General features: G+C 36.7%; 1 protein-coding gene across 1 annotated transcript; it reads right to left on the bottom strand.

The window, feature by feature from the left end:
* Window positions 1-2,426: 2,426 nt before the first annotated feature.
* Window positions 2,427-8,427, bottom strand: LOC149285940 (kelch-like protein 23). The gene is made up of 3 exons (XM_089494737.1): window positions 7,215-8,427; window positions 3,164-3,316; window positions 2,427-2,737 (listed from the first exon to the last, which is right to left on the bottom strand). The coding sequence occupies exons 1-3, from the start codon at window positions 8,425-8,427 to the stop codon at window positions 2,427-2,429; spliced, it is 1,677 nt and encodes a 558-aa protein (XP_089350863.1).
* Window positions 8,428-12,688: the final 4,261 nt, after the last annotated feature.

Below are 12,688 nucleotides of genomic sequence, written 5' to 3'. Positions count from 1 at the left end.
AAAATAAGGCAAACATTGAAAACCAAAATGTACATTCAGTTTATATACAATATTTACTATAAAACTTTTATTTATGATTCATTTTGTCCTTACCAGTACCTGAGAATGTGATATTAAACACTAGGAGCTTTGAAGTGAAATCTAAGAGGCGAAAAGGAAAGTCAGAGACACAATCATATAAATAATGTATTGTCAAACCACCATATACAAAAGTTACATATAACTCCAAAAACCAAAATTATTTACAGTGCATTAAACTTTATACTAGGGTGCACGCTATAATGTCAAAAAAGACCCAATTTACAAAATAAGACAAACATAGAAAACAAATGTACATTCAGTTTGTATACAATATTATTATAAAACTTTTATTTATAATTCATTTTGTCCTAAGTAGTAGATATAAAACACTAGGAGCTTTAAAGTAAAATCTAAAAGGCTAAAAGGACAGTCATATAATATAAATATATAATATATTAGCTAATACTAATAGAAATAAAGACAAGAAGAAGAAAAGAGAGCCCTAATAATACATTAAATTTTATTGAGGCAAGACCCAAGCTGTTGGGCTTCCAGTATAGGGAGGAAGCTGCTTTCTTTCAACAATTAGTTCCCAGTCGTCTTCATCGAAGCTAGTCAAGTCTTTCTCAATGCGTGAAAGAGGGGACTTTACTTTTTTCGCAAATTCATGATAACTATCCACGTACTTCCTGAGCTCCAGAAGCTTGTCCTCATTCAAGTTCCTCTCAAGTTCTCTGGCCATATCTGAGCGTCCCACCATAGTCAAGGCAGATGAAATGTAATAATGTGTTATAAGTAGGAAGCTGCTGTCTTTCAACAATTATTTCCCAGTCTTTTTTGAAGTTTTCCTCCATGTGTTCAAGTCCTTCTATATCATTATTATGTTTAAGTGTTTCGCAGATTCACAATAACCATCCTTGTACTTCTTGTGGTTGTCCTCGTTCAAGTTTCTCTCAAGGTATTGGGCCATATCTGTGTGTCCCACCATAATCAAGGCAGAAGAAATGTGATCCCTGTCTACGTACACTGTTCTGGGGTCACAATCTCCCTGCAATGTGGTTTCTTCTGGTTTAGAATAAGCTTGTCTTCAGGTCTCCTGATTCTTTGGTAGAAATCTTGACATTTTTCTGGCATAAGCATTGACAATTGTGCATGATCTTCACATGAAGTATAAAATAGGAAAGTTAATACAATATTTACTATAAAACATTTATTTCTGATTAGTTTTGTCCTTACCAGTACCTGAGAATGTGATATTAAACACTAGGAGATTTGAAGTGAAAGCTAAGAGGCGAAAAGGAAAGTCAGAGACACAATCATATAAATAATGTATTGTCAAACCACCATAAACAAAAGTTACATATAACTCCAAAAACCAAAATTATTTACAGTGCATTAAACTTTATACTAGGGTGCACGCTATAATGTCAAAAAAGACCCAATTTATAAAATAAGACAAACATAGAAAACAAATGTACATTCAGTTTGTATAAAATATTATTATAAAAATTTTGTTTATGATTCATTTTGTCCTAAGTAGTAGATATAAAACACTAGGAGCTTTAAAGTAAAATCTAAAAGGCTAAAATGACAGTCATGTAATATAAATATTTAATATATTAGCTAATACTACATGAAGAAGAAAAAGAGAGCCCTAATAATCCATTAAAATTGTTTATTTTTTACATCATAGACTAGACCTATACTAGAATGCTTCTACACATAGCACAGTATTTAAAACTCAATACTTTGTGTGATAACTCCACTTTTGCCATACTGTGTACAAGTAAGCTCATTTTACATATCCTAAATTCAACCCCATATTGTACATGAAAGCTATAATACAATGATAACACTTGGTGACGCTCCAAGTATTATTAATTGATTTATCTGACAGTGCTTAAAGTAGGATAACCTAAAAATCCTGACATAGTTGTAGCCCACAAGGCTTGGAGTCTGATGTAAATGTCGCGTGTATCCCAACCCCTGGAGCCGTGACGTATTCTTGTCTAGGTCAGCTACGCCTGGCAGGAAGCCCGATGGCCCTATTGGAGAGCGTAAGAAGTTAACTAGTGAGACCACACAAGTTCACAATTTGGTAAATTAACCAAGCAAGGAGTTTAAGGAATAGAACCTTTTTCTTCAAGGCATAAGAAGCAAATGAGCATATATAGCAAAGATGGTGCAAAAAAGTAAAAGTCGACCAGTCTTGTAGCAACCAATGGAATGTTCCTGCTGAGTCGACCATTTTTACCATTTTGTACTAGGATTGCTCTTTAAACATACCCCTCTCCCCAGTGTAAGCAATATTGGAGAGGTTTCATATATTTGAATGACCACTCATTGAATAATCATTTTGTACACATCTCTTTTTGTCTGATGTTTACGTTCATGGATATTTTCAGCTATACACTGTAGATGCAAACACAGCCGTGTGAGCGCATTGGGCTGGGAAGATTCCCTACTAACTCCCAATTGTCAGAATCCGGATTATACGTCTCTATACTCTGCAAGTAGGTGCCTTTCGAGTACGAGTAGCCTCCCGTGACATAGATACATCCATTCATGATGACGGCGCCGCATTCCATCCTCCGTTCCATTGTTGGAGACATCTCTGTCCATTCATTGGTTTCCAGATCATAACAGTCAGTAGTAGTGGTCTGTCCTCCAACAAGGTAAAGTTTGTTTTGTAGTGCAACCGAACATAAGCCATATTCTTTGGGGGCAAAAACAGAAATTACATTGTTATTGACGCAAACAATAACAATATAAGATGATCTAATGAAATGGTCTACATATTACAGTTACTATAAAAGAAGGCATGTATAATTTTCCCATTAAATGTGCTGTTCCACCTATTTTGTTGAATTTAACACCTTTCTAAAATCAGCATTAAAAACATAATTTCAAGCCATCTAATGCCGTAAGACCCAACTTTAATTTCAAATGAGTCAGTTAGATATATTTTACTACATTGTTTTGACAAATTGTCTATTTCTTCTGAAATACAGTTTTTTCAGCAATATAACACAGTTGTCAGCTTTTCCACATCTGAACTTCTCGGGAGTACTAATCGGCCAGCGCTTTATAGATATAATGTAATGTAATGGGGTATTACTAGTGAATGAAATAATACAATTACCTGGATGTGGACAAACTGCTAAAATGCTCCATTCATTTATATCTGAATGAAACGTCTGGATTTTATCATATGTACAACTTCCTCTGTAGCCGTAGTGACCTCCGCTTACGTAAATGACATCATGCAGAACGCAAGCAGTCGCGTTTCCAACACCTGTTACGGGAAATAAAAGCACATAAAATATGGAAAGCATGACCTTTATTTCATGCAATCACAATGCAAGGCTATAATCAATGCAAATGCGTGAAGAATGACAGTCCAAGAATTTAAATGACTACGTTGAGTATTCTAATGTTGTACCACATCGATTCTATTTTTACCGCATCTAAAAAAAATTTTTTGGGAAATGATACAACTAAATTTTATCCGAAATTTGGATATTTTCTCAATTATATAGCAAGCTTAGATAAACCATGTGGCTACAATTGCTTAAAAATTAGCAGAAATGCTCCATCTTTAAATACTTTGTTCTACATGGTCTTGTATCTACAAACTGTATGGTCATTCATGCCTAAGCAAGATTTACCAGCTCCTGCTGGTAACCAAACAACCCTATAGATCTGGAAAAACACAGGTGGATTGTCATTTTTAGGAAATACTGTCTCGTTGAAAAGTCAAATTAAAATGGAGTTTACTGCAAAATGGTAATGGTTTTTTTTACCTTTTTGTATTTTTTATTGCATAATTATTTGAGGTCAACAAAGAGAGAAACGGTAATGTATTGCTTCTGCTAAGCAGGGAGTTCTACTCTTTACCCTGCAGTAGTAGCACTCAAACACAAGAAATGTAATTACGTGTAATTAATCATCTATATTAGACTATCACTAATGTTTTATAGTAATGTTTCTTTTCCTTACATTCTTTAATGTCCTTAAATGACCACAAATAAACAATTAATAATCCTACGTCTATAATACCTAATCACCATAGTAAGACAGACTTGGGTAACACAGTATGTCATCACATTGTGTTAAAATGGAAGAACTCATTAACTGCCTAAACAGATTTTAAAGCTAAAGTAATGGCAAAATGAAACATGGCAAAAGACTAGCCGATTTTGGTTAGCTCAATGTATAGGTGAAATATAACCCCCTATAAAGTGACATCTTGTCCTTTTTCAAAGACAAATGCACTTTAAGCTCATCCTTCTGATCCTAATGCTCATCTGATACCCCTTTTCAGAATCCACAAAAAAAAACAATATTTTTTTGTAACTATAACCTGAAAGAGGCCATATATAGTAATTTGCCTAGGTGCCAAAATACCTATTTCCACCTCTGCATGTGCCATTCCAAAGATACAATAGCACCAGTGTCTGCAAAAATTAAACTGCCGGTTTATAAAATGTTCATTTGGCAGATAAAATCCAAACATCTTTACTGTGAATTGTTTTCTTTGAGGCTTTGTCTTTTTAACCAAAAAAAAAGATTTTACTGTCTTTAGTTTGGCCTATGGTTAATATTTTTCAAATGACACGTTCAAACATTAACTTGATCTTTCACTCTATGAATGAGGAGAGTTCTCGTTTTGCAAAAACAAGAATTCCGGTAACAGGCCTGAAATGATCAGTCGCATACGGTATTATATTGTCTATAGGATATACCCCTGATTTAAGAGGTGCATTTAACAGAAAGCCTTCATTTCAGGGAAAAAAGAGCGACTTCTCACTGGGGAAATTGGTAAAGTACTCTGGAACTCAAGGAGTTAATAGAGAAAATACTTGCTTGTATGTGAAGTATTATTTAACGATAAATAAAGTACATATTTTAACATGAGAGACTACTTTGTTTAAAACACCTGTTTATCGGTAGTTCTGTTTTGGCAACATATTTTTCCTGCCTGGTTGAAAGCAGATTCATTTCATAAAATGCCAGACAGCTAGAGAACAACTTGGGGTCACCTAGGACCAGGGATGGACAACCTACGAAAACATAAATGAGAATGAGACTAGCTTCGGCAAGAATTGGTTTTGTTTGATCCCACAGCCCATAAAGCTTTAATTTCCATACAGAGGACGAACAAGTTAGTTGATATTTCATATTCCTGGACAATTGTTGTGTCTGTCCCAGTAGGCCGGAATTATCTCCCTAGAAGTGCTGAGCAAGAGGGTCCAAATCTGGACTACCCTTTTACTCTTCAGAAGAGCCAATAGAGTCAACAAAGGAGCCTGACTGCTGATTTTTGCTGGTCCATTAAGGAGTTTAAATCTCTGTTTTCTTATTGTTTATTATTTTTGCAGTAAAATTTTAATTTCCAATGGGGTCATGAAAATCACCGTAATGTGATTGAAAACACATGCCAAGTCTTCTTTGTATCAGAGATGGAATAAGAGATTTCTAATCTCTCCTCTGACTTCTAGCTCTCATGCGCGCTCGCAAGACTTCTCACGGCTGCCCCTATCCTCTGGGATATCATTCCCCAGCTTTATCTGCTTTTCCCCCAGCCTTTGAAACATCAAAATTCCCTCAAGGCCCACTTCTTTAAGGACCTCTACAATCTTACATTGATGCCCATCTTGCTTTAGCTCACCTTCCTAGTCCCTCACCTGCCTTCGGAAAATACTTTTATTAGTGTGGCTGGACCTTTCCTACTCTTTTACCTCTTGTGTAATTTACCCCACCACATCTAGATTGTAAGCTTGTTTGAGCAGGACCTCCTTACCTCTGTAATGCTGTAATTATGTTATATACTACTTGATATGTCCTGTCTACCAGAATATGGTGGTGCTATATAACACCATTGATAATTTAAGAAATAAATAGAGTAGGAATGAGACAAATTTGAGACATGCCTAGGCTTTCAAAATGTCAAGCTATGTCTTTTCTCAGTTGAGTTGGTTTTGATAACAATTTGCATCTGTAGGCAATATAAACACTAGGTGTTGATCTGTACTTTCCCCTAATTCGCATGCCTGAGAACTTTATAAATGAGCTGCCCCTGACAGTCTTGAAACATTACCTTTAATAGCCCATCGTGAAGATTCTATGTACTGACTCATCAAATGTGTTAACCAAATGGTCCTGAGACCTGTTCTCAAGTCAACCTTGACTTGTAGTTATTTGCATTCAAGTAGGGATATCAGCCATAGCATACTGGTGGCAAAAGCCTCTGAACTCTGCGTGGTCCCATCTACAAACATAAACACTGCACTGGAATAGTCCTATGGTTATGCTGTAGACATGATGAAGTTTCTTATTGTAAGGATTGTGAGGCCAAACTTTGTCTTTAATCCCTTTGTCCAAAATTAACATTTAGCCCCAAGTGGCGTAATGGAGTCATTTCCAGTTGGTGGACACTACCATCTATAATGTTCAGCTCAATGGAAGTGACAAACAGAACATACAGTAAAATTAGTGAGTTTGGAGAATTGGAGTCCTGTCCAGTTTCAGCATAGCTTGAATAAAATTGTCTGGAGTTGTAGGTAAGAAAATCCAGACTGGCAAGATGCTGGGAGATTTCCCGGTAGCCTGCCTCCCCTAGCGGGGTGTAATTTCACATGTGGCCTGTATCCCGGCACATATAATTACTTCCACTGCGTGTATGCCAGTCAGCGCCATATCCATAAGATGTTCACAAAGGGCTGATCTGACCTGGACAGGTCCGGCCCTTTGTGAATCATTTAGGACCAGCACGGGGAGGCAGGAACGCAACAGGGCCACATTGTGTTAAATTATCTGAATTAATGAAAATGATATTTGAATATTGTATGAATATGAAGTAGATATGCTCAGGGAATGTTATTATGATGACGGGGGAAATAAAATATGGTTATAGAGATGACTGTTGTGTTGCAATGTGGGGTGATAATGGTAGGGGATGGAAATGATGGTGGGGGTATGATGATGTCAGGAACATCTCTAGACCTTATAAACATCCATACACATAAACATATCCACTACACATACACACACCTTTACAACATACACATACAATGACACATAAATACACACGCACACTACCAGACACTTAATGCCAGTTAGCTGTTTCTTTTTTCCGGAAAAATCTTAAATCATAAAAGTCAGATGTGATACAAATGGATAAAGTTACATACCTTTGATCATATTTGCAATGGGAAACCAATTCTTCTTTAGTGGATCATAAACCTCCGCTTCCTGGGCAGGAGCCCCTTTTCTATACCCTCCTAAGGCGTACACACAGCCGCCCAGTGTAACCGAACAGTGGTAATACCTTGCATGAAGCATGGGGCAACCTTCTGCCCACTCATCTGTTTCAACATTGTATATCCACACCGTGTTCAGTGCTTCAATGTTATCGGTCCTGTATCCTCCTGTAATATAAACACACGGCCCTAGGCTTGTAGCACTGTAGCTCTCTCTGGTATGATCGGGGATATCTGCTCCCTGAATCCAGTTGTTGTGGACCGGGTCCCACACATGCACTTCCGATAGTGGATGCCAATAATAGCCTCCAATCACAAACATGTTTGCAGTTGATTTTTTGGAAACCTTATGATTTGGGCTTTTTAAAGAGTAGTACAGCAAGGATTGTATTTTGTTTTCATTCAGCAGGTGCTTCTTGTGAAGCTCCAAAGATGACCTCAAATAATTCTCATCCACATCAATTTTGATGCATCTCACTAAGTCATGGATGTACTCGATGCGTTTTCTGGGATCGTGGCCAATCCATTTAGCCAGTGACTTCACAAGTGACTCCTCTTTCCAAACACAGAGGTTCTCTTGGGAGAAGATAAACATTAATTTCTCGAGGCTGATTTCAACGAACTCATCTTGTGAGCTCACATCCTCAAACCTAGAAACGATTGTCCTCCTAGACTCCTTTTCTAAGTCTGGGCAAACATGGAATTCTGCAAATGAATGCATCCCCAGACAGTTAGTGATATCGAGATGTCTCACCAAGAACTGTTCGCATGCCTCTTTGATTGAAGCAAACTGGAGCTGATCGGCAGCCTGGAGAAGGCACTGCACATCCCTCGCAGTGATCCTTATCTGAGCAGTGTAGGTATAGTTCAGTAGCGCCTCAAGGATAGTGTGATCAACATCGGCCAGCTTGATATGGCTTTTAGATTTCTCCTTCATATCCGCTGTGAACATTACTTTGAAATATCGGCTGCAGGCAGCAAGAGCCACTTTGTGACACTGAAAAACTTTCCCAGAGGAACTCACCAAAGTGACATCTGTGAACAGACCCTCTTTGTAAAAAGTTCTGAATGACTCCAGGAAATCCACATGGTGAGTTGGATCTTTATAGGTGAAGCAGTAATCCTCTTGGTCTTTTAGTGTCATTGCTATAAAATTAAACAGATATTTACAAAACCAAATATTTTTTTCACCTCCAGGCACAACCAGGGCTAGACTAGCACATTGGGCCAATGCAGGTGGGCCACTGGCTGACATTGCTCTATACCCCCCCTCTGGAGCAGCACATCGGGTGCCATCGGTTGGATATGCCCGGCCATGCGCTGCATGAGCATATAAATGTAGCGTGAAGCCTCTGATATATCCAGCCGTCGGCAGCCAGCCTTAAAGCGGCAGAGCTCCCTCATCGTCCTCAGTCTGGCCCTGGAAATAATTACAATAATTCCATGGCATTCCAATATATGTACAGTATATTATCCATACATACTAACAACCTTTTATTTAGGTTTATTCTCATGCCATACTTGCAAGAACATTTACATTTTCAAAGTGTTTCAAACAGATAATCTCTGACAACGCAAAGATTGGATTCTGTTCCAAATGAATCAAACTCTAAGCAGAGAACACAGAACATAGTTCTGTCTACCTGTATATTTCTCAGATCATCTCCCTGAATCTTGTATTCTCCGCTGCTGATTAAAAAGTAATTTAGATGTAATGTAAGGAAGTTTTACTTTACTCAGAGGGTGGTAGATAAATGGAACAGCCTCCCATCAGAAGTGGTACAGGCAAATACAGTAAGGGAGTATGCATGGGATAGACATTAAGGCTATCCTGAATCTTAGACGAGACCAAGGACTGATTAAGAAACATGGGCAGATAAAATGGGTTGAATGGGTCTTATCTGATGTCAAATTCTACGTTTCTATGTAACAGTCACAATGAAATAATAAAAAGCCTCCGCCTGCCGTGAATAAGATGTTCTTCTATAAGTGAAAGCTTCCGATACTTAAATAGAACAATTGTTCTAAATATAAGATCCTTTACCATGCGTTCCGAGAGCTTCTCTATAACAGCTGCTGGGATTAATGGGGAGCAGTCAGGCTGGGGAGCAGTTTGCAGAATATCTGCCCTTCCCACCATGGCACGGGGCTTCTGGGCGCTGTGTCTGCTTCAGGTGCCACACAGAGCATACGCCAATCCATAAGACAAAGGCATGCAAATCCTTTAACCAACTGGCTGCCAAAACATTAGCAACCCTTCACTGTCACTATCACCATTCACTTTTATACAATGAAATAATAATAACGCCGCGCTGGTGTCAGTTAACCCTCTCCCTGCCACACTGGGTATGCTGGATCTGATGTGCATTGTTGCTTTGCTGGGGCTAAGGTTTAACATTCAGAATGCATTTGCTAGTGTCCCAATTTAACTGCTTCAGTGCCCCGTGCACATTAGTTAACTCACCCCATCTATGTGAGCTGTTTACGTGTATGATCAATGAGTTTATATCATACATTATTTCCGTTAGCAGGCGGTACATGCAATGTGTTCTGCAAGTGCAGCAGATAATAAAACTCAATTAGCGGTAGCATGGATTGAAGGGCTCGTGCGTTCCATTGCTTGCGATGGGTTCTCCCTTTGTCTGCGGGCTATTAGTGCTGATCTGGGTGCATGAGACAGATGATAATGTCCTGTTCTAATAAATCAGAGTCATAGCCTATATACCCAACATCCCCATGGAATGAATACAATGGATCTGCAGCTATGTGAATTATGATAAGACTTTACCTGGTAAACACTGAGCTCTCTCCTCCCAGGGCTATGAAGTGTTAATCTATCCAGATGGATAAGAGAGCCAGGCTCCTGCTTATGTTTCCTAAGATGATTCCATTGGATACAGCGCCTCCTTGTTGACCATGTTAGGAATGGAAATGCCTGGGGGGGGGATGGATCATCCTATTTTGGTATCCCATCTGCTCCCCATCCTCCCTGCATCCCCTCGTCCCCTATCTCCTTTAATGCAAAGGTCACAAACATGCTTTCCATGAATGGCTGGTCTCTTTAATATCATTATTTACAGGTGCTATTTTAAAACAGTATGATATAGGCCCATAATCTAATAGTCTTATTACATAATAGATGTTTTTTATAAATAAAAAAAATATTTTTTCAAATATTTTTTTGAAATAAAACACACATCGGTTAATTAAAAGTATCATTCATTTTAAATGATTGGTCACTTTAAAATCAATATTTAAAGATGCTATTTTAACGCATTATAATATAGGCCCATAATCTAATAGTCTAACTACATAATAGATGTTATTTATAAATAAAAAATATTTTTTTCAATATTCTTTTAAATAATATACATCAGTTAATTAAAATTATCAATCACTTTAAATGATAGGTGACTTTAATATCAATATCTAAAGATAATATTTTAAAACAATATGATATAGTTTCATAATCTAATAGCCTAATTATATATTAGATGTTATATAGAAAGAAAAATAAATACATATATTTTTTTAATACATCAGTTAAATGAAGTTATCACTTTAGATGATAGGTCACTTAAATATCAATATTTATTGATGCTATTTTAAAACAATATGATACAGGCCCATGATCTAATAGTTTTATTAAATAATAGATGGTTTTACAAATAAATCAATAATACATTAGTTAATTTAAATTAATTATCAATAATTTGAAATGATTGGCCACTTTAATATGAATATTACAGGTGCCATTTTAAACAATATGATATAGGTTCCTAATCCAATAGTCTAATTATATATTTTATTTTGGAAATACAAAAACAATATTTTTAAATCTTATAATATGCATGTTGATTAAAATTAAATGTCAATAACTGCTAAATTTATTAGCAGATGTTATTTTAAAGCAATATGATGTAGGTTCATAATCTAATAGCCTAGGTACATAAATTATTTGAATTTTAAAATTTTATAATATCCTACAATTCATTGAAACGAATTATAGATAATTTCAAATAATAGCTGCTCACATTCATACCAATATTTGCAGATGCCATCTTCATATAATATAAGGCAGGTTCCTAATCTAATAGTCTACCTACATAATAGTCTAATTAGATAACAGATTTTAGTTTTTAACAGAAAACAATTTTTTTTTACTCATAAGCTTTTAACCCTCTTTACCTAATATATCGATTTGTCTTAGTCTGCCAATTCTAGCTTCATCATATCCTTTGAATAAATGTATTGTATGAAAAGAAAAATATTGTTATTCTTGGAACTTTCCCTTTAATATACTTTACAAGGATATGTTCATAGGGATTATAGAAAGCTCGGCCAAATGTTTAAGGTCGTGTCAAAAGTAATTTGCTTGCAAAGTAATCTGCTTAGATGCAACAAGAGCATTTCTCTAGAATAGACTAAGACTTTAAAGCGAGTCAGCAAACACTACAGCCTTTCCTATCATATAATCTGGTGGGTTTTGGATTCAAAACAGAATACTTAAAAAAACATTTAAAGGGCCATCACGGTCAATAATGCAAACCCCGAAGGTGCTGATGGAGTGGGTCTGGGCTTAAGTTCCAGACGGTTCCTTTAAATACTTTGCCCGCAAATAATAAGAAGACAAAAATCTCCGCTTTTAATTAGGCAACAAAATCCGTAACAGTGAAAACGTAATCTTTAAATCTACTAGTCTTACCGTAAAGAACACCTGCTTTTGCCGATTTCATTTGCCAAATGACCGAGGAGGTAGCTGCATTTATTTCTGATCACAGACTGGGTTGCTCGTTACTATATGGGGCATTTTACCAGGAAAAATGCAAAAAAGGTCTATTTTTGTTTTCTTTTAGTAGAATCGCCGCAATGTCTTAAAAGCACAAGACTGAAGAGAAGTTCTTTTACAAAGCTCGTTTTTATTATCGTGTTTCGGTTACATTACAAACGCCATATTGTTCGGGATAGATCTGCTTCGGCAGTGGATTAAAGAATGAATCATTCAAATATTAGCACATATCGTTGGTTGCAGTATTTGTTGACGTCAGCCTTTGACGTACCGCGGGATAATCGCAGAACGTGTAAATACTCTGTTATCAATGGACAGATAGCAATACGTTTGTACCAGCAATGCATTTAGCCATACACTTATTCACTGTTAACCCCTCTGATACCAGAGCTATGTAAAAGTCACAATTTTATGGCACTGAACACTAGAGGTATAATTTCATTTAAGCGCACGCACTAGACTTTCAGCATACAATGAAAGAGTTAATTGGCAGTGTTATTGTACGGTGATTAAAAAATACACAGACATGGGAAGACTTGATTCAATCACGCCATAAAATAAATATAAGGAGGAGAAAAGCTACAATATAAGTTATTCTCCTTTATTCCCTTCTCGT

Source organism: Sceloporus occidentalis, unplaced genomic scaffold (genome assembly GCF_023333645.1).
Source record: "Sceloporus occidentalis isolate IW3139 unplaced genomic scaffold, rSceOcc1.0.p SCAF_74, whole genome shotgun sequence".
In the NCBI taxonomy this organism is placed as follows: Eukaryota; Metazoa; Chordata; class Lepidosauria; order Squamata; family Phrynosomatidae; genus Sceloporus; species Sceloporus occidentalis.
Note: the sequence above shows the minus strand (reverse complement) of the source record. Positions and strands in the feature narration are given on the sequence as shown.